The 23,772-nt window shown below is 32.4% G+C and overlaps 1 protein-coding gene across 3 annotated transcripts in view; it reads left to right on the forward strand.

Annotated features, from left to right (window-relative positions):
- Positions 1–23,772, forward strand: part of LOC106467941 (transcription initiation factor TFIID subunit 1-like) — a 99,490-nt gene that overhangs the window by 41,810 nt on the left and 33,908 nt on the right. For all 3 annotated transcript variants that reach the window (XM_013928327.2, XM_022396172.1, XM_022396171.1), the window contains exons 15-24: positions 2,807–2,921; positions 3,562–3,703; positions 4,551–4,681; positions 4,916–4,996; positions 10,012–10,161; positions 10,593–10,715; positions 10,833–10,911; positions 12,137–12,233; positions 14,539–14,662; positions 16,119–16,212. In XM_013928327.2, coding sequence (XP_013783781.1) covers positions 2,807–2,921; positions 3,562–3,703; positions 4,551–4,681; positions 4,916–4,996; positions 10,012–10,161; positions 10,593–10,715; positions 10,833–10,911; positions 12,137–12,233; positions 14,539–14,662; positions 16,119–16,212 — 1,136 coding nt within the window. The remainder of the gene's footprint in view (positions 1–2,806; positions 2,922–3,561; positions 3,704–4,550; positions 4,682–4,915; positions 4,997–10,011; positions 10,162–10,592; positions 10,716–10,832; positions 10,912–12,136; positions 12,234–14,538; positions 14,663–16,118; positions 16,213–23,772) is intronic.

Here is a 23,772-nt window from a genome sequence, read left to right on the forward strand (position 1 = left end):
ACCCACAGATTGCGAGTCGAGTGCCCTAACCACCTGGCCATGCCATGACTTTTCTCACTGAAGGCTCAATCTAAAATTTGAAAGGGTCAAGTATATATGCAGCATATTTATTGAATGCTCTCACAGTGCTAGAGTAAAATAGACCAATCACCTTCTTCATTATGAATTATTGCAAGGGATTACTTCAGGCAGGTAGAAGCTTGTATACCACTCCACACTATGTCTACAAAGTTTACATATTTATGGTTTGCTATGTCTACCAAGAAATTGGGACATATAACCTGAATAGAAAAAAAAAATGGATTCAAGGAGTGAATGGAAACAGTGCAAAAGCTTATTTCTTCCTGTCCAGAAAAACAATAAAGCTAATAACATGCTAAAATGCACTGTAATTTTTACTCTTCAGTAAAGTTAAGAGTAAAAGTCAACAAGTAAGTACACACATCATAGGTCAGACCTTCCACCCACTATACCTGTACAAATAATGGCCAATGCAGTAATGATAGCTGAGATTAATCATGCTTGGAGATGGTTTGAATGGGTAATGAAGTAAAAGATAATTTAATTACTGACGATCTTTATTTTTATCTACATAAAACTGATTCATGCACACCACAACTCTATGGCATTCCTAAAGTACACAAACAGGACTACCCCCTACGACCTATACTGTACACATATGATTCCTTAAACTACAATCTTGGGCTCTCACACCAAATGTAACATCTGCAGGTTCATTGTTTAAAGAAGCCTTCAATTTCAAATACACACTAGACCAACTAAATTCTAAAGCCTTAATGGCTAGTTTTGATGTCGTATCACTCTTCACTGAAGTCCCCTCTAATGAAGCCTGCAGTATTGCACTCGACCTCTACATTAATGACCCCAACAAGTTAATCCACTCTTTTTGCTTCTCTCTTAGAATTTACAACAACTAAAACCAACTTTATTTTCAACAACAGACATTTCCTTCAAATAGATGGTTTAAGTATGGGCAATCATGTTTCACCCGTTCTTGCCAATATATTCATGACTTAGATCGAAACACAAGCCATACATTCTGCACTTCATCCCCACCACTATACTGGTACAGATATGTCAATGACACTTTTTCTGGTTTCACTTCTACAGAACACACACTAATTTTCTTTGAACACATAAACTCCATTCATCCCAACATTAAATTTACCATAGAACACAAAAACAATAAACAGTTATCTTTTCTTAACCTCATAAACTCAACATTATTAGTTCAGACACACAGTTTAAAACCAAAATTCACCATAAGAACACACACACACCGGCCTCAAAATCCTCTGGAATTCTGCTCATGACACCACACAAAAAATCAATATACTGACAGACCTCATAAACACAGCCACAAGACTGCTCAACGGACTACATAGATGAAGAAATCAACCACATAAAGCATTCCTTCATTCACACCAACAAATTTCCACCAGCTATTGTTCAAAAACTTTCCAACATTCACCATAACAAAACTCAAGTCATGAATAAAATTGACATTAACAAATCCAACAACAGAACATTACACTGCAGGTTACGTTGTGCCCCTGAAACCAGCTCAAGAATAATTCACACTTGGACAAAACTAGCCATTAAACACAAAATTCCTGTCAACATCAAATTCTCTCAAAAACCCGGCCCTAAATTAAAATCTTCATTGTGTAAAAATTGTTTAGAATCACACAATACCAATGTCATTTACAAAAAAAAACATGCTATAACTGCCCAGAAGAAACAGGAAGAAAATTGGAAACCAGATTCACAGAACACAATAAAAAAACGGCCCATGTTTTTCACCATTGCAACTCAAAAAACCATAGCATATCTATTAAAAACACAATAATTTTAAACAAAGAACCAAACATAAACAAGCAAAAAAATCAAGGAATTCATCTTAATTGAACAAAACAACCCTACTCTAAACCAACACCCTAGGGTGCCAAGATATCTCATCTAAGTCATGCAACAATATCTGGTCATGTGATTTCTTTGTTCCAAACTGTATATATATGCAGATTTTGTTAAACAAGACCGATGTCTGTAGGTTTACTTTCTTCTTAGAATTTTTCTCAAGAAGTCGATAAGCCGTCTTAACGTTGTTAGAACAACGGGTGAAAGTTGTAGCTAGTGATGAGTTGGCCGACGCGTTTCGAATGCGTTCTGCATCCATTATCAAGGCTGAATGTTGTGTGAATTGTGATTACGGTTGGTACTACTTGTACCTGATGATGACAAAACCTTGTTGAAATGTTGTACATTTGCTGTTATGTTACACTTATATTAAAGTTTTCTTCATTACCTATTCAATCTGTCTCCAAGCATTATTAGTCTCAAAGTGGGTTCCTTGTCATCAAATTTGATAGCTGAGATGTTAGAACCTTTGAGACAGTCACCTTACACCATCCATACAAATAAAGGGGAAGCAGTAATTTGCTATTCTAAAGAATAGAAAGTGGAAGATATATTTCATAGCTGTAACTGTCTTTAGGGCACTTTTTTGCTGTTTCTCTAAAATAGAATCAAACATTGTTTATAGTGTTTTATTATGCTTATAAACTTCTGTTTCAAAGCTATGTTTGGTATAGCAGGTCAGGATAGACAGTGTTTTGGGGTTCTTGATAGTGATGTTTGTTGAAAGTTTGAATGAAAAATAAAAAATTCTTATCTTTAAATTTACAGCTATTATGTGGAACACATGTTCTTCTCACGTTTTCCTCTAAACTTCCATATGTAGTTCAGAAATGAATTTGCTATAAAACTTTTTCATTTAAATTTATAGCTACTATATTCGTGAAGTGGAGACAATCTACACTGTTGGACAAGAGCTTCCACTATTTGAAGTACCAGGACCTAATTCAAAAAAAGCCAACAACTTTATAAGAGATTTTCTGCAGGTTTGTAAAGTGTACTGTTATATAATATACTTAAGCATTTATTGCTTCAACTCTAACGAAGTAGAAACTACATTTCATGTTTTATTTTTGTAACACAATTACTAAGATTTTACTAAAGTGGTTCATAATTTATGTATGTATCATTAAAAAATGTTTCTATGGGGGAACAAAAGAGGAAAATAAACCAAGTTTGATATTTTCTTTGTTAGAGGAGTATTAACAGTGATTCATTATTTTTGAATATAATAACCAGTTACTGAAAATGTAGAAGGCAGCTCTTTCATTTTAATTATTTATTGTGGAATAATTAAGCTTTGGATTTTTTAAACCTATGTTCTAAATGTCAACATTTTAATATCTTTTGAAAACGTTATATCTGAAGTAATTTTCAGAATGAGTTAAAATGACAGTGATGTTGAAAATATTACTGATGTTAATGTATTACTCAGTATGTTCTGATGTGTATTTTGTTTATAACTACAACAACAACAACTACTATCCAGAATTTCCCATATAAAGCATATAACTTACATGTCTATTGACCAGCTAACTTAAATAATTGCTTGTTGTATTTCAATGTCAAATGTTTATATAATTGTCTTAAAATTTATCTTTATGTTAATTTTAATTTCATCTGTAGGTATTTATATATAGACTTTTTTGGAAAAGCAAAGACAGTCCACGACGTATCAAAATGGAAGATATTAAAAAAGCTTTTCCTTCTCATTCTGAAAGTAGTATACGTAAACGTCTGAAATTGTGTGCAGATTTCAAAAGAACAGGTAGATAAATTAATTTGATGTAGTCATTTCTAGTTATTGATAACCAACTGAAATTAATAAGTGCTTAACACATTCTAATTCTTTCTGTAGATTTAATTTACTAAAAAGATTATTTTATGACTCTCAGTTTTAACTTGATGTCATTTAGAGAAAGCATGTACTTCACTATTTGCTTATGAGAACTGGCCAACCTACAGTAACCCCTTTTATAGTTAGGAAGGGTTGTTATTGTATAATACTAGATCCACAGTATTTGATAAAAACCTACGTTTAAATAAACCCGAAAATGGTACCAATGTTATTAGTGTTGCCTGTTTGGAATTATTTTGTTCTGACTTGTGTTTATTTAGTGTTTATAGCCTGGAATGTACTGGTAAAGGTAGAGTTGTTAACTTCATCTGGTTTTGAGCTCCAAACTACATACAAAAGCCATTTGGATTGTTCTAACTTCATAAGTGAGGATTTTGGTCTTCAGCCAAATCTTATATAAGCACAGCTGATAAAGTCTGCTAATAATTATGTTTAAAAACACCAGCAACTGATGTTGATCCTATCTTCTGACCTAACAGTAACTGTTACTACTTCAAAGTTTAATGTTATTATGTAAAACAGTTGTCTTTAATACATAATGGTAGTCTTCTTATTTGTATTATTGATATTAGTTTTTAATGTAAATATTGCATTGTTTGCATACTTTTTATCTGTATTATTGTTGTTTTTTGTAAATGATGTTCAGCTTCAAAAGTTTATACTGTGGAATAATAAGTTGAAAAATTGTGGAACAATAATTGATATATTAGTATCCTTTAAAAAGTTAATGTTATATTTCTCAAATGTTGTAACTTAGGAATGGATTCCAATTGGTGGGTATTGAAGCCTGACTTTAGATTGCCTACTGAAGAAGAGATAAGAGCCATGGTTATTCCAGAACAGTGTTGTGCATATTATAGTATGCTAGCTGCAGAACAGAGATTAAAAGTAAGCAAAGGTTTGATTGAATATTACTGGGAATGATGCTTGTGTATTTAAAAACCAGTTTTCTTAGGTATTAGAATTCAAAGTGTATTAAGGTATTCAAAGTGTTTCAAGTTTTTACCATAATATACTAATTTATTTTCATAAACTTTACAGTGAAAAATATATGAAATACATCTAAATATATTAATAAAGTGAAAGTAAACTTAATAATTTGTCATTTTTTTGTGCTGTTAGGATGCAGGGTATGGAGAAAAATCATTGTTTGCACCAGAAGATGAAAATGATGAAGAAATGCAAATGAAAATGGATGATGAGGTAATCATATGCATATCTTTTGTTTACTTATGAATATTTGAGAAAATATTGTGAATATATTTATTAACACAGAAAAAAAAATGCAACTACAACAGTTTAATCCCAAAATATCAAAATGGGGACGATCCTCTTAATGACCTAACACTCACTCGTTCATCTGTCATAGTTGGCCTTTTTACACCCTTGGCTGCTACAGCTATTACCTTCCATCATATTCTCTTCCTTCAGATTACATCCACTCCTAATATACATAGATCACTGTACTGTTACTTTCTCTCCCCTATCTCAAAACAGGATTGGTCAATTTGACCAACCTCATAACCAGCAAAAGAAATCGAAATAAACCTAAATTACCCTTTTTTTTTCTTTGTAGAAAGACTTCATATTGTAACATGAAACTGCATTCATTTATCCTAAGTAGCTTTAAGTTCGTAACATTATACATCTATTTATAATTAAATGTTATTGTTTTATTGCCCTTTGAACCATATCTAACTACTATCCATGCCATTATAAATTGTTAATCATTTAGTTAACATGCAGCTCACGTTACACTAATGAAATACATTACCCATGAGCTGCTTGCTTGTGTGCCTCATTAAACATTTTTATTATAATATTATTATTATTTATGTTACCTAATCTATTATTAACAAACCTAAAAGGATCCCTGTTTTTACATTTTATTTGATTTTATAATTATACATAAAGAATAAACATGAAAAACAAAAAATAAAATACCTAACTAATCTTCTTTTTTCTTGCAGTCAGGTTTCGATGAGAGGTAACCCTAATTTTTTATACTATAGATAGTGACACACTTAATAATTTTTATTTAATTAAATAATGCACCAAAGAATATAGACTAATAACATAATAAATGAGACAAATTCACTTTCCTCTCAAAATTTTTTTGGCTTTCTAACTATGCGACAAGAGCTGTTACAAATTCATCCAAACTAGTCGTTAACTTTCTCACAGGAAAGATGTTGGTACTCTGAGTAAAATTGACATCTAAATGAGTAAAACACTGTACCAATTCTATATTACACTTGTCTATTTCTTCCACTCCAGGTTAAAATTCTAGCTCATTTCTTATACTGGCATGCATAACTGCTTTTCCCATAGATATAACCATCCAAATTTTTTTCTTCAGTTCTTCTGAACATTCCAAATGCATGCATTTCTCTCATGTTTTCAGCCAACAAATCAACATCATTTATGTAAATTAGCACTATTCCTCCATCTGTTTGCCAGTTCCTTGCTGCCCATTCCAAAATTAAAAAGCATAAGGCAACCTGTCTCACTCACATACAACCACTAAACTCTTTTACAACTCTTCTACTCATTTTTACACTAGAGTTACTATCTTAATACAGATATGTAATTAATTTAATTAGCTTTGCAGCAATTCCAAAACTCTTTAAAGTATTGTATAGCTTATTCCAATGCATACTATTATATACCTGCTTAAAATCAGTAAACATATATTGGCTTTTCATATCATATTCTCACATTGTTTTATATAGTTGTTGCAGTGTGAAAACATGTTCCACTGTTGATCACCTTTGTCTAAAACACAAACACTGATGCTTTATTTTCCCCCAACTTAGTCTAAAGCCCAGGTCTCACTTGTCAGTTTTGCATGTGATTTGACTTTTCAATGCAACTTTGCCCTTCATGAATTGTCTCACTTATCGATCCTTTTTATGTTTTTTATGCCAAGGACAAGGTTAGTCTGAAGGAATCTGTCATCAGTTATTACATATGTGCATGAAATATAGATTGATTTTTGGCTTAGAAACTATAGGTCATTCAAACGTAAACTAGGAAACCATGGTTAATTAAGCACCAATTTTGATAAACGTTGTAGGCCTGGTTACTTCCACTTACAAATACCCTGCCCATTGTGTTAGATTTTGCAGCTAATTCCTTGTGAGATTGTTCCTCCTATTCTTATTGCTGTGTAAAGTGGATCATCAGGCACTTCTATAGTAATCCTACTGTTTGTGATATTTGAATACAATAGGAAAGACTTAATATGTACTCTACCGTTTCTGAAACAGTAACTAGAAAAAACATGTAGGTAATAAGTCGTTTGTATACAGTGTGTAATAATCCAGTTGTTTTAAACACTTAGAATATGAAATGTAAGGTAATTCAGATGGTTCCACAGCTAGAACACAAAATCTAATGTAATCCAGCCATTTGAAACGATAAGTAGGGCATAACAGTTATGATAACCTTCTTGACTTTAGCTAGTGTCTCAATGTCTTTCTCATGCAGTTAAACCAAATTACACAGGATGTGTTAATGTGGTGAAGGACGGTGTGTAGAAATAACCAGATTTGTCCCAAGTCTGAAAGTTATGGAAATGAAACGGGATAGGTTAATGTGGTGAAGGACAGTGTACAGGAATAAACAGATTTGACCCTATTTATAAGAGTTAAAGAAATGGAACAGGATGATAATTGAAGAATAAACCAGCACACAGTTACCTGATTTAATGATTAAGTAAAGATGACATGCTATTGAGAAAAATAACGGAAAAGTTAAAACCCAATGAAACTTCGGCAGTAAGTCCCTACTCCTTCAGGTTTTGTTATGTTAAGATAGAAAAGGAACTCCCTGACAAACTGTTAAAACTGCATTCACAATGCATATTCTCTCTGTAGCTGATCCCATCATACCTGTGAGCTAACTCGTGGTGATCATCAAAACAGAATTGGAGCTATGGCCATTTTCGGACATCTTCCATATAATATCTGTTGCTTGGACCAAGTTTTTTTTTCATATTTTCTAACTCGTCCAGAGTTTTTTGGACATTTACTGCTGTCTTTTGGTCCTTCAGGATTTTCTCTCATGAGATTGATGATTTGGTTTGGAGGATGAAGCACCAAGATATCTGGAGGAAAGAACCAGATACTTCCTTATATCTGGAACAACTCCAGTCACCTTGTAGAAAATGAGAGTCAAACTGCTGCTCAACTTACCATTCTCTTTTTCCTCTGATGGTGGAGTTATCTGGAATAAATAATTGAAAGACAGCAGTCCACATATTCAGCATTAGAGTTGAGGAGCTTCTGTATGAACAAACTGAATTATTAGTGGAGTTTTCACTGAATCTTCCAGCTCCATGGTAGGGTTGATATTCAGATAGGGGGATTTTCCATTAGAAGTAATATTTTAAACTTTAAGTTTAAAGCAAGTGAACATTTTATGACTACAAAATAGTAGACGGAGGAAAAACAACTGCTATTTTTTGCTGAGTTTGAAGAAAAAGGAACCGGTTAATGACTTCACAAGTAGCTAGTGCAAGCCACATGGTAGAGAGATTTAGTTTTTATAATTAATTGTTGCTGTTATCAGAAAATGAAGTTCTGCCGTGCACAAATTTATAAAGTTCTACACTCATTTCAACATTTTGATTTTTTTAATATTTAAATTTTATTTACCAGCATTAATCAGTAATTTGAGTTTATGAGATGTAGAACTGAAATGAGTGTAAATTCAGTTTTTTACAGTTTGGTTTGCTCATTTATATAAGATGTTTTGTCTCTCTTGTTCTTAACCTGTAATATTTTGTCGAACCACATTCATGTAAAATTGTTAGTTTCACATGAACATGTCTTAAGAACAGATTTCATTTTAAGACATTTTTAAGCTACCTAGTGTCCTTTGAGAATCCAGTTTGTTTTTTCCCCATCATGATTACAGCATATCTTATGGTGCACCACCAGCATATGGACCTTCCCTTGGTATCACATATACTGTTTTCTGCCTTGTTGGCGACTTCATAAGATGCTAACCGCTTTCCTAACCATGAAGTGGTTGTTAGATCCCTCCACCTCATCATGGTTAGGGCAAATGTTTAGGCCCCTGGTATCACCTATACTGTTGCCTGGTATGTTGACGAATCCACAGGCTACCGACTCCTTTCCTAACACTAGAGAGCATAGTCAACTTTATTAATTTTTCCACCTATACTTGTGTGACTAAAAGGGAAGTCAGAGCATTGAAATAAGTTAAGCATCAGATAATATATGTTTTTCTGTGTTTAGCAGTGTCCTGAATTTTCATACTTCTCTAAAAAATAAAATATTATAACTATGTATTTTACTTTGTAATTACTGAAGTTGGCTTTCTCAAGCTTACTATGTGCTGGATAGGAAATTAGCTTCACCAATAACAAAGCCTTTCCATTCAACATCATGAAGCAAGGAATATATTTCAGTAGCATTTTCTTTGTTTGTTGGAAATATGTGCTACATGTGGCTGATATATTTTAACCAATGTTTTATAAATGTTTTTCATAAATAAGTATACACATATGTATATGAATACAACACACACACACAAGTTTTGGCTAATAAGAGAATTAAACACACAGTCTACTGCTCTACTACCTGAGCCTTTATCCTGTTTTAGGTCGCTTGTGGTTTAAGTGAAAGCTGCTCCTTGGAATCCTACCTGAGCCTTTATCCTGTTTTAGGTCACTTGTGGTTTAAGTGAAAGCTGCTCCTTGGAATCCTACCTGAGCCTTTATCCTGTTTTAGGTCGCTTGTGGTTTAAGTGAAAGCTGCTCCTTGGAATCCTACCCGAGCCTTTATTCTGTTTCGTTTTCTTGTGTTTTATTTGAAAGGTGTTTCTTGGAATACTACTTGAGCCTTTATTCTGTTTCATTCTCGTGTGGTTTAGGTGAAAGCTGCTCCTTGTAATACTAAACAAGCCTTTATTCTGTTTCATTCTCGTGTGGTTTAGGTGAAAGCTGCTTCTTGTAATACTAAACAAGCCTTTATTCTGTTTTGTTCTCTTGTGCTTTAGGAGAAAGCTGCTCTCCTTGGAATAGTACCCAAGCCTTTATTCTGTTTTGTTCTCTTGTGCTTTAGGTGAAAGCTGCCCCTTGGAATAGTACCCAAGCCTTTATTCTGTTTTGTTCTCTTGTGCTTTAGGTGAAAGCTGCCCCTTGGAATAGTACCCAAGCCTTTATTCTGTTTTGTTCTCTTGTGCTTTAGGTGAAAGCTGCCCCTTGGAATAGTACCCGAGCCTTTATATCTGCTATGAAAGGGAAGTGTTTGCTACAACTTACAGGTGTTGCAGATCCAACAGGATGTGGTGAAGGATTTTCATATGTTAGAGTACCAAACAAACCTCAGCAGTCAAAGGTACATATCTTTAGGTTGTAAATTTTTCATTTCTTTAATCAAAGCTATATTAATGTATGATTAAACATCAGTTTGGCATTAGTTCAGTCATGACTTCAACATCTCAGGTTATGAACTAGATTATATGTAGATCATTAAAGCTTATTATATATCTGATAAATGTCTAAAGTACTTTATTCTTGTACTTAAGGATTTTATGACAACATAATTAGCAAAAGAGTGTGTTTCTAGAAAGTTGAACTGAATATATAGATAGGTTTTTAAATTATTTTTATTAATGAATATTTACAGTAGTACAAAAGAGAGTACACTTATTATCAAATATGTATAACATGACACTTCCAAGCTGAATTTGAAAGATAAAATTGAAAGTAAAACAATTATTTAAATGACACCATACTGGATTCTTATGTTTTCATTGACTTTAACAGGATGATGGGTCCAGCCAGACACCAGCTAAAAAGACTGTAACTGGAACAGATGCTGATCTAAGAAGGTTGTCACTGAGTAATGCCAAGCAATTGTTGAGGAAATTTGGAGTTCCAGAAGAAGAGGTATACAATTAATCAAAACATAGCTCAGCAGTACATTACTGGAAGTATTATTATTATTATGCTTATTATAATATGAAAATAACTCTTTTTACATCTAATTTAATGTTACATTTTCAGATACGCAAACTTTCTCGGTGGGAGGTTATAGATGTTGTTCGAACTCTTTCTACAGAGCAAGCTAAGGCTGGGGAAGAAGGTGAGGTATATGCTAACAAGTTTATTTAAAGAATGATATCATTAACTCATGCTACAAATATTTAATATATGATGTTATAGGTGAAAGTATGCAGTAGCTTTATTTATGTCACTCTGTAGGTGAAATATTAGATGTATGTATGATATTGTACCGAGAAAGTGCACACTGAAGAAAATACACATATGTTATATATATATATATATATATATATATATATATATCATATAAAGTGTAGAGGTAGCACAACTTATATAGTGGAATACACTAAGAATATATCAGATTATTTCTGTTAGTAAGAGAACTAAAGGGTACAAACTAAGCCTGAGACCCGATTGAAACATTGAATTAGTGCCAATGCGCCCAATATCGGGATCGGATTTTGAGAATCTGCATTTGTGTGTTCCGCACGTCCAGACATCCATAACATATACATACTAGTAGCATGTGTCAAACTTCAAACTCATTTTCAAATAAATCACATACTTATCAGACTACAAAAAAAGACACATTTTCATTAGAATACAAAACAAGTATTTTTTTGATGAAGTTGAAGAACTCTCCTCTTACATTTATTTTACTGTAAACCTTTAAACAAACCACACTTAATGAAAACAGGAAGAGTATTATAAATACCAGAAATATTCTATGGCAAGTAAAACTATGTTTAAAATACATTTATTTTTGTAAAAAAAAAATTACGAAGCAGTTAATATATATATCAGGACATGACCTAAACTGATGGTGACCAATATTTCTTTTTGCTTCTCCATCATGAAGATGCCTGAATGTACTTCCTGTTTTCATAGGTAAACAAACTTTGTGATCTGATCTTCTTAAAACTCAAATCAGAAAAACATCTGGGAATTCTTTAAGATCAGATTGGTATCTTGCTGATATGGAGATCGGTCACAGACTTCGTACAAACTTAGTATTGCTTCTCTTGGTAAAGTATAATACATGCTACAAGTACTAAGAGCATAGATTAATCATTCTGTATATGGAGAATTAAAGGAAAAAAGCATGTAGTTGTTTCTTTTGATAAAGTAGGATACATACTGTTGATATAGTTGTTATGAAAGTTAAGTGTCAGATGAGAAATAATTTTTGTAAGGTTTCTTTCACAGTTTTTAACATACCACTGTGTTCCTGGTAATAGGACCATGTTTTAAGATTATAATTAGTAGATTAAGTTCCCAAATGTTAAAATAAATGTTTTCTCATACAGCAATGAGTAAATTTGCACGAGGAAATCGTTTTAGTATCGCTGAACACCAAGAGAGATATAAAGAAGAATGCCAAAGGATATTTGATTTACAAAATAGGTATGTTATACTTTTTTTTGGCTTTAGAAATCTATCAGTTTTTCAGTATTCGTTCATGCAAATTCTAAACTTTTTAAACTAATCTTTTCTGATGACTATATTTCAAAGTCAAAAATATTGATCTTGTATTTTCAATCTGGTAAATATAGATGTTGGAGGTATCCCACATCATCAGGTACTTAGCACAATTAAATACACCCATTTGTGACATCAAAAACATAACCTTGAGCTTAGCATAAGTATAAACTAACTGAGAAAGTAGTAGTTAAGAGTGTAGAATGTACAGACTATAATAATTTCTATATAGGGGAAACTGGTAAGAATTTAACTATTAGAATAGCGAACATGGACATGCTCCATCACATATCTACCAACATTTTAAAAATATAAAACATTGTTGTGAAAATAAAATTGTTAAAAAAATGTTTTGAGAACCTGATATTAACAAACATAAAGTAAAGGAAGCTATTTTAATAAAAGTATACAAACCTATAATAAATAAAACATGAGATTATGTTAGCTCGAGGCTAGGCTTGTGATTTCACCAATTGGTGTATTTAATTTTCATGTTTAGTTGTGCTAAGTACCTGATGATACCAGGTTAATAGTGATGAAATGTATTTATTTGATTTTTTTCTGTCCCATTTTAGCTGTTTTATGAGGTTTTTTATCTGATGTTTTCCTTTTGACCTGTCTTTAACATTTGCAAAAAAGCAGTATGCAGACTGTGTGTTGGTCCTTTCATTTAACCCTTTTGCAATGGGTACCCCTTTAAATTCTTTTCTATGCAAGTTACTGTGTTACATTCAAAATTTACTTAAACACCTTTGCATCTAAGTTTTAAGTCCCGTATTTCAAAAGAAATTTTTAAAAAAGTACTTAAAACTTCAGATGTATTGTCATGCAACCAACAAGCTATGAAAATTCTCTACTTTCACTCTCTGTATCTTCAATAATACAATGGCAGTTGTGTAGATGTATGTCTAGATTATAAGGTACTTACATAACTTTTTGAATGCAGTTGAAACAAGTAATAAATTTTGTCAAACCTTGACTGGTTCTACCCACAATTTCAACAGATTTATTTGAGCTTTACAGCCTACATGTAGATGTTACATACACTTGTGTATAGTCATTAAAAAGAGCTCATTTCACACTTAATCTACCAATGGTTATTTTGAAATTGTTGTACAGTTTTCGTCATGAAGTACATATAGCTGACTAGTATTGTTGGCCTGCATGATCGACTGTAGCACTTACGGGTTGTTTCCTACCTAAATATATTTTAATTATGTTTTAAAATGCATCATTGAAAGGTTTAAACATTTTTTAAAATATACATCATACTTTGTGTCAGTTCTCAAGGCTTACAATATTAAGTAGTGCATGAAAATTTTGCTGAAGGTTGCGCATGTCTGCCAGAGACACTGTAATATGCTTCAAGGACACCGTTGACTTGTGTTGTAAGTGGTAAAGGACAAGAAGGGAAAATAAAACAATAAAAATTATCTATATGTGAAAAGGAAAAAACTTGAAATTATGAATTTAACCAAAGAAAAATCTTGAAAGATATTCTACCAAAAATTAAAAGGTATGTATTTTTTCTATTTCCTAATTTTAATCATTTCATTGCATTGTATGTCGATGATAATAGCATGAGTTAGTGATATAGTAAAGAAAATGAAAAGGAAAATATATACATTTACCTTTTGATATTCATTTAGGAGGTTCTAGAGGTTATGCAAATGAAATATGAAAACTGTAAGATGCAAAAAAGTATTTTTATACTTAAAATAAAAATCACCATGCACTCGATTTGTTAAGAGTTTGAGTGCAAGTAACTAAAATAGATAAATAACATATTTTTAGTAAAAGCACTTAATGAAAATATTGTCATTCTTTGTGTGCAAGATACTTATGATCTTTAACACATTCTTACCAGTTTTTGGGAGGATACGTTAAGAAATCTCAGAGTTACCATATCTATTGTTCTATAAGTGAAATTTGCGATATGTTTTTAGCAAATTACACAAATCTGATGCGAAATGGTTAAAAGATTCCTTTGATTGTGTATAACACATGGTATACCGTCAGTATATTTCTTTGCCTAAATTTAGTTAGTTTAGTTAAACTTGGACATACAATGTAATTTATCCTGCTTTCCTTCTGTTATAAAGTGGATGTAACACTCTTTGAGGAAATAAATGCACCTGAGAATACCACAATTTTCAGAAAAATTATAGTTCTGTAGTTTAGAAGATTTTAATTAGTCTATCACATTATTTAACTTAAATCCTTTGTGCAGAGTGTTATCATCAACCGAAGTTCTGTCCAGTGATGAAGCTTCCAGTACAGATGATGATTCTGACATTGAAGAAATGGGCAAAAACATAGAGAACATGCTGTCTAACAAGAAGACATCATCACAAGTATGAAACCTTTAAAGTTTTACCTTGTTTGTGAAAAATAAAATAAATAGCCTCTGTACATTGAACTAAATCAAGTTATGATACATGGATCAAAATAGTTCAGAATGTGGCTAATAGAAGGTACGCTGTACTGAATACCTTTAAAAGAGTTTTATGTTAATAGTTGGGGCAGTTTTGATTATTATGCCCATTTAAACTATTAAAATAGTACACTTGTTTATGTAGCATATATTATGCCAAACATAACTACATTCTGTATTAGTAGTTTTTGAGAGGGTGTGAAACACTTTTTAAAATAACTGTACTAAACATATAACTATATTCTGTATTAGTAGTTTTTGAGAGAATGTAAGACACAGTTTAAAACAGTTGCACTGAACATATAACTACATCCTGTATTAGTAGTGTTGGAAAGGATGTAAGACAAGGTTTAAAATAATTGTACTGAACATAACTATTTTCTGTATTAGTAGTTTTTGAGAGGATGTGAGACATGGTTTAAAATAATTGTACTGAACATATAAATATATTCTGTATTAGTAGTATTGGAGAGGATGTAAGACAAGGTTTAAGTTTTAAAACAGTCGCACTGAACATTTAACTACATCCTGTATTAGTAGTATTTGAGTGGATGTAAGACAAGATTTGAAACAGTCATACTGAACACATTAAAGTATGTACTGTTTCAGAAGAACATCTGAAGGAAGTCTCATTTAGTCATTGTGTTATAAACTGTTTCAGTAACTAAAAGTTACTTATAAAGTATAAAATTATAAAACTTTACTTTTTATGTAACCTATGAGAGGTAGAAAGCAATGGATAAAATTCTGTGAATTGAATTACATCTGTATGATACTATTCAACTGTTTATTAGAAAGGAGGAGGTAGGAAGGTGCTACCTTGTCAAGGTGTGCTTTGCTTGTGGTTATTTTTATGGACTACAAATCAGATGGTCCAACCCATGAGTTGTAATTATAACTGTGGCAGCCATTCCTGATATTCAGTTAAACGTACCTGCATAAGCAGTGAGTATCACTGATTGGATAACTACCCCCCTTTCATTTCAAAAGCTCTAATCTAAAAACAGCTATGTCTGATAGTGGGTGTCTCTGACCTGGTTTTTTAGTCCATATAAAACATAAGATGCCTTCAGTTTGCTGTGATGAGAGGATGTAGACAGTATGCTAGGCAAAACTCAAGCTTTTAACACAGAAAATTAAAATGTGTGTTATGTTTTGGTTTGTCCATCATTGGAAAGAGAATAGATAAAGAAGTATGAGTTAACATCACAATCATATAAATGCTAAATATTAATTTTATGTTATTTTTGAGTTATTTCAGCTATAAGCAAAAAATAAATGTCACTTCTTGGGACATATCTTAAATGTGCCAGGAAGGAAAGGGAAACAGAGTTATCATGCAGAAGGTTAAATTACAATGTTCTGTTCTGCCCTAGCTGTCACATGAACGAGAAGAGGCAGAAAGAAGAGAGCTACAGAAACTCATTATGGGGGAAGACAGTAGTGCAGCTGAAGACAGGAAGAGGAAAGGTAGATTATATTTATTTGTTTCAAGATTACTTTCATAACTTAGTATGCTGTAGTTCAAAGTTATTATCTCTAATTTATTAGTTTATATTATAAACATATTAATTTAGTTACACATTTTTATGTCCAGATGGTCACTTTTGTGTCATACTTTTAAAACACTTTTAGATGTTAGTTATTTGTCAAGACCAGAATAAATCAACTAATTGTTTGTTATGAAAGAGGTTGTTATAATACTTAATTGATGTTTCAAACATGATGTATTACAACTGCTACTCCTCTTGTTTTTACTAAAATTAGGCCTTTTTTCCATTTCCTACTGTTTGCTTGCATTTTAATTCATTACAAATCCTTTTCCTCTTAAATGCTTCAGTTGATATATCATTTTACTCAGGCAGCCTGTCTTTAAATTTTAAAGCTGATTACTGCTATTTTTTATTGATTTCCACAATTAACCATTTATATATATATATATAGCAATATTTTCTTGGCACTTTATTTGATTTATTTACCTCTTTTTCTTTATCTGTCCTTTGCTATAACAGTAGAATCAGGTTTACTAGGCTTCCTTTTCTGCTTAGGTTTTATTCATGATTTTTTTATGTGGATTCCATTTTAACAGAGTAGTGTTGATATGTTATTCAAAAGAAGGTATTTTAATCCATTTGAAAAATTGTGTTTTTAAGCTTTCACTTTGTATTTTTTCCTAACCCAAGTATCGTGTGTTTTACCAAAAGGTGAAGTTCTCTGGCAGGCATTGCATATAATCTGTTTTTATATAAGTCAACTCTTTTTATCTGTTACATTTCTCTTCATCTTGTGGAATGTTTATTTGGATGATTGTAGAAAACAGATTAATGGATTTTTCATTTTAAATTTTGCTTGTTTCTATGCTTTTAGCTCTTTCATGTATACTGTATGTCATGATTCTTTTTGTAAATTAATTTGGAAATTATCTTATGATTGGCTTTGTTTAGTTTCTTTGGTATGCTTTTTGAGTACCCTTAGACAGCCTTTTAACCTGTACACATTCCAGGATGTACTTATTTAACTTTTTGTGTGTGTGTGTGTGTGTGTGTGTTGTTTTTTACAAGTAGTTAACTTTTATACTTTCTATCCTTTGGTTAGTCATTAGCACATGATATTTATGATCAATTGTCAGTTTTTGCCTTCTATTTGACTTAGATTCTGATTTTTTTCATGTTGTATATAAACTTGCATTATTAGTCTTAAAGAGGGTTCCTCGTCATCGATTTTAAACTTGAGGAGTCTTCACCTCTCATATTGTCTGTCCGTGAACCATACTTTGTGTTAGCAGCTAAACCTATATTTTAGCTTTATTATACTCCTTGTTCTTCCTTTTTCAGTGTATGTTCACTTCAGAAATAAAACATGATACATAAAGCATGTACACCTTCAGTTTTTTGTGTTTGTTTGTTTCTTATTCACAGGAAACTAGCCAGAAAATGAGTAAAACTTCATTGGTTTTTTTTGTACAATTGTTTCAAGACCTAGTTGGGTTCACCTGTTTCTTCTCTCTCATGGTTATAAAGTTAAGTTTTATGAACCAATCATTTCAACTGTCCTTCCATTTTTCGCCTGATGAATTACTTCCTGTTGCCATTCATTTTTATCATGGATTATCCTAGTAAACCCATGTTTTGGAGGTTTTTCTATCACTTTCAAAGCCCTTGATGTAATTTTGTGACATACTCATTTTTTATAATTTCTCTCTTCTTTCATTCTTTTCGTGGTGTTTATTGAATTTTGAAAATGTTTTCTTTCGGTTGAAGTTCTCCATAATTGTATCAAATTTGATTGTGTTGTGTTTTTTTCTTTAAAAATGAACCAGTGATTAGTTCCAATGGAACACCTATACATCCTTTATTCTTCACTTACAGCACTTTTTTTTTTTTCAGTTTTGTCAGAAGTAAAAAACTGGAATATTGTTTTTGAGGTGTTTACATATATATCCTGATTCTGGAGAAATGTATTTATTATGATTCTATAGGACTACCTAATATACTAGGGCTCAAAATTAGCAGTGGCTAGCTAGCAAAATTGCAGTGCACTCTAATGTTTAGCCATTGACCATCAAGAGGCATTGGCCTTTTTTTTCGACAGTTGGTAACTCAGGCAAGACTTTTAATATTGTAAATAATCAAAATTATAAAAAATGGCTGTAAGCACAACATATACCATGAACACACATCTAAAATGTTATGTTAGTGACTACAGTATGTTAGGCATGCAATGGCAAACTATTCATTCTTGTATTCTTAAGTTTTGTGTATTCAAACAACACAAATACAAGAGCTTATTTGTAGAAAACAAACTATAACCATTAGATATAAATTGATATTGACCAGAAATACTGGTTTCAGAATAGTGTGTAACAACACCCAATAATGTTAATGGTTATGGCTTTTTGAAAGATGAGATATTACAGTTATTTCAGTTTTAGAGATTGCTTGTCATCTGCAACAGCTTCTAGAAAAAGTGAAAACTATTTGGTTATTATATAGCACATAGACGGAAAAGTTAGATGCTGTCTTTGGTACCAGATATATCAACAATACCACAACAAAACAACACAGTATGCTGTTGGTACCAAGAATTTTAAAAGGACTCTGTAAAATAGAACATGAAATCTAATGCTCACATAAGTACACTTACTACTCACCATGCAACTAAGCTATAAAAATAAATGAGCCAGTAGATATGGAAAAAGTTCTGCAAAAGATGGACACTGACACATAAAAATATAAAACTTCTTCTGGACAGCCTGTTATGTAGTCATCAGCAAAAGGCCATTTACTGACTTCCCAAAATTAATAGAACTGTGCAAACAATAGCATCTCAGTGGGCAGAATTGTAATGAAAAAAACATGTAGGCTGTTCATCACTGAAATTCCTTGTGCTCTGTATGATAAATCATTACAGCAACTACCTGCTACTTTTTTTTCCTTGGTAATAGCATGGACAAAACTAACAGAGAAAAACTGTGTAATGCTGGTAAATAAAAAAACAAAAACTTTCACCATCATATTGTGAACATAAAGTCAAGTGTGAGGATAATCTAGAAGCACTGGAAGTGACCTTCCCTAATGAATTTAAATCCAATCCAATTCTTGGCAGCAATTTGGATTGTAAATCTTTCAGGCCTTGAAGAGGCCAGAAAGGTAATCAGGGGTGCTCAGAAACTACTGTTTCTCTTTGCCCTGCTTGCAGAATTATGGTTGATTTTTTCATGAATGAAATTGGTTTTAAATTAGTGGCTTAGACTTTGATTAGCTTGGTTAAGATTTATTAGTGGGATGTAAAAGTTATTGACTCATGATTGGTTGACTTGACTAGACTGTGAAGTTAGTGTGGTTAATGAATGAATGAATTGCCTCAAGTCATCTGGGAAAGTTGCGAGAACAGGAAGTTGATTCTCTACAATTAATTTGTGGAATGATCCCTTTTCATAACTGGGATCAGAGGATCCAGAGCTCAAGATAACATTTTGCTGTGGAAGGGAAATGGGAGTACCCCAAACAAACTCACTTTCACTTCCATGATGTCTTTAAATCCAAAATGATACGCTTTCCATTATATGTGATATTGGACACTTCTAGCAGCAGGTGCAATGTTGTTTATTCAAATACACTATGTGGACCATAATATGGAACATCTCCCTGATGGACATTATTAAACATTCTATACAAGTGCATTACAGAGGTTGGAGTGTATTTTATTAAGATTATTTTGAAGCCTCACCATGTTGTTACAGTCAATGTTGCAATGTCCAGTCACATAATATTTTACAACTGTTTCTTGGCAATAGCCCAGCAGTGTAGTTGTTACATCCAAAACACCACTCCTCTTTGAAAACTTCATATTTGATTTAGTGGATGAATAGGACAATTTTCCAGTGGCCATTTCAACAGTCCAATTGCACAGAAATCCATAAGTATCCAATGACTTGACCAGTGTTGTATGCACAACTGTTTCCTTTTAAGTTATGATTTAGATAGTTATATAGTGGGATTGTTAAACTTAGTTATTTTTAGAAGTGATTGTTTATTGTAGGTTTGTTTACATAACTTTTACGAATCATATGTGGTGCAGTTCAATAGTTATAGATTGATGATTGTTATGTTATTGCGTAATGTTACTAGAACCTTCTGAGTTTTTTTCATTGTTTTAATTGAGTATTGTTGCATCATAATATCTAGTAGTATGTGGAAAATTCTAGACTTCACTTGGGGAATAAATACACGTCAAAACTGTAGTTTGAAAGATAGATAGATCTAGACTGGATTATTGTGAGTTTAGCCATAAAGAGTATATAGTGATGATTTTTAAAGTGAAATTACCACAAATTGTATTGTAATAATAGAGTAGAGAAGAATAATTTGTCTTTTCAATTATGTTCTAAAGTAACTGAACCAGCCTGTGTAGATTTTGAAGAAAAGAGACAATTATTTAAAGTTATGGATACAACTGTGGTAACCAACAGTGTAATGAACATTTGTTTATACGTTTAACTTGTTTAATATATTATTTTAAAACAAGTGGAATGTGTACTATTTGTTTATTGTTGAAATTTATCACCAACAAGTTACAGACACCTACTGTAAAGAATCAGGCCCATATGTAAAAACTGGCAACCAGTGTCTTTGTATGGAATAGTATAGATACTATTTCATTATTCAACCACTTCATATATGTGGTGGTTGAATGAATATGTCTGGGAAGCAATCTGTATTACTTATACATACAGATCAAACTTTTTTATGTTGTCTGGGGCATGTGGATGGCTTTTAACATTGACCTTTGCGTTTGTGGATTCTTACCTGTTACAAGTTGCCTCTCTTTACTTACCACAGCTGGGATATGACGACTCTGGTGCTCTAAGTTAATTCATATTCTTTTGTTTTCCAATGCCATTAGGTACAAAGGACATCTCCATCTTGGAAGTTCTAAATCCCCATTCTTAACACGTCTTTTTTATCTGAGTGTATGAATATTTTGCCTTAGAATGGGCTGTTACATCATCTTCCTTAAAGCTATCAATTTTCAGTGACATCACACTACCTACAAAACATCAAATGATGTCAAAATGTGGTTATGATATATGGTGTTTCACCATGTGTGTATATTGGCTGTGGTTTGCCTGTGGCTTGGTGAATTGCATATTCAAAATCATTTTAGTATAATGTACTCATCCCTTTGTAGTTAATGTCCATCAAACTGTTCTACAATACAATTCTTCAAAGAACCTTAGAGAAGTAGAAAAGGTAGCAGAAAGGATGGAAGAACAAGTGAAATAAAATGGGTACATCACAAGTAAGTTTCTCTTTCCAAAGTTTTGAATAACTAGCCAAGCATGATTGTGCACATGGAGAACTTTTCCGAGGACACAGAGGAACCTGGAAAATAAAGGGCAACAGTGTGGGGGTATTGTTGTATATATAAATTTGTTTTTACAAGTTTGTGCATAAGGCTGTTTTTGGAGAAATTGGCAGTCTGTGTTTCAATGAAATAACAACACTCTGCCAAACTGAAGCAGATATAACAGATGGTACAAAAATATTGTTGTTAGCCATCAATTATTCCCTAAACCACTGCTTTAGAAGTAATTTTACAATAACAAATATGTTTAACCAAACTTATAGACCTGACAGAATCTTTCTTTATGGTACAGAACAAGTTCAACATCTCACTGCTAATTTCAGCACAATGTTACAGAATTCTAGATTTGACATATATATGAATAGTTGGAAGTGAAAACATACATCAGGCAGACTGGCCATCCATTTTCATCCATTGTCTGTGTGACAACATACAAGCTATGATGATATTAATAGAGAAGACTTTAAGAAGATTCTGAAAGTAGTGCACCTCTGCAACATTTACCTTTTATCTGCTACATACTGTGGAAAGGTTTTGGCACCATGAAGCAAACAAATAATGATTAGTGCTGCAGCTTGTGCACAATTACTAGTGACCATCACTGAAGAACAAAATAAGTGATAACCCAAAAGCTCAGTCAACAGATGGTAGTTGTCTGGTCATTGAGTGCAGACCAAACTTTCACCCTCACTGAAATAAAAATTTTAAGAGTGGAAAGGGAAGGACCAATTTCTTAAGGAATGTGCCAGCTGAGTCAGTACAGTATGCAAGCTTTGATGACAATAAATAGTAATCTTGTTCTTAAAACATTTTTTTTTCCTTTGTCATTATAACTGGCACTTTTGCCAGTTACTTTTAAAGTAATGGGCAAACATTTAACAGTAGCTCAAAAAGTTTGTTTCAAACTATGTATTTTTTATATCCCAAGATGTGATATAAAAATATGAAAGTGGAAACAGATACTGCCTACTAAAATTAGTAATTACACTGCGTAGTTGAAGAACAACTCAGTAACTACTATAACTAATTAGTTAATTTGCATAATTAAAGATCTTCCTTTTTTGGTCTAGTTTAAAAAGTTTTATGGTAAATTTATTACTGTTAACATACTTTTGTATATCTGTGACACGGTTTTTGTTAGTAATCAGTTTGTTTGACCAGTATAGCAATTTTAAAAGGCTTTATCAGTTGGCCTTTTCCTCACAGCTTCTTTTAGTGACAGTCACCAAAGTACAGTTTAGTTACATGAAAATGATGAGTGATATGATCACTCATCTTATTTTTTTACATGTCAGAAAAATTTGAAACTTTCTCTGGAACATCTAAAAATGTTTGTAACAATTACAATCTAAAGCCACTTCTAGCTGCACAGTACTGCTGTGTGACTTCTCTTATAGTAGGCCGAGCATGGGCTAGTTGTTAGCATGCCAGACTGGTTTTGAATGCTCATGGTTTGCACACTGTTGCCTAAGAGTGATACTTTTGGGCTATGTATGCATTTTTATAATGGTAATCAAATCTAACTGTACATTAGAGTAGCCCGAGTTGACGGTTAGTTCTGTTCACTAGCTGCCTTTCTTCTAGTCTGTTAATTCAAAATCACTAATGGCTAGTACCCTTGTAGTTTTCCATTAATATTTGAAAGAAATCAAACCTTTTATATCACCATTTACTTATTTTAAACCATTGTGGACTTTACCAGAAAAGCCAGCTATTTTCATTCTAATTTATCCAAATGTGTAGCAGTAAAGTTTACAAGTTTTTAGAATAATAATGCAGCCCCCTTTTTTCCTTGCACACAAAATGGATACTTTACTAATGAACAATTCCTTGATATATATAATGAATGACAAAATCAATTTAAGCAAGAACAGCATCACATTCCCGAGTAATATGATAGTGCAAAAGTCATTTGTCCCATCTGCCAGCTATTCATATGTTCTATATGGAATCAGTTGCTCATCTTCTATCCATATGTTCTATATGGAATCAATGGCTCATCTTCTATCCATATGTTCTATATGGATTCAATGGCTCATCTTCTATCCATATGTTCTATATGGAATCAATGGCTCATCCTCTATTCGTATGTTCTATATGGAATCAATGGCTCATCCTCTATCCGTATGTTCTATATAGAAATCAATGGCTCATCTTCTATCC

Source organism: Limulus polyphemus, unplaced genomic scaffold, assembly GCF_000517525.1.
Source record: "Limulus polyphemus unplaced genomic scaffold, Limulus_polyphemus-2.1.2 Scaffold2805, whole genome shotgun sequence".
In the NCBI taxonomy this organism is placed as follows: Eukaryota; Metazoa; Arthropoda; class Merostomata; order Xiphosura; family Limulidae; genus Limulus; species Limulus polyphemus.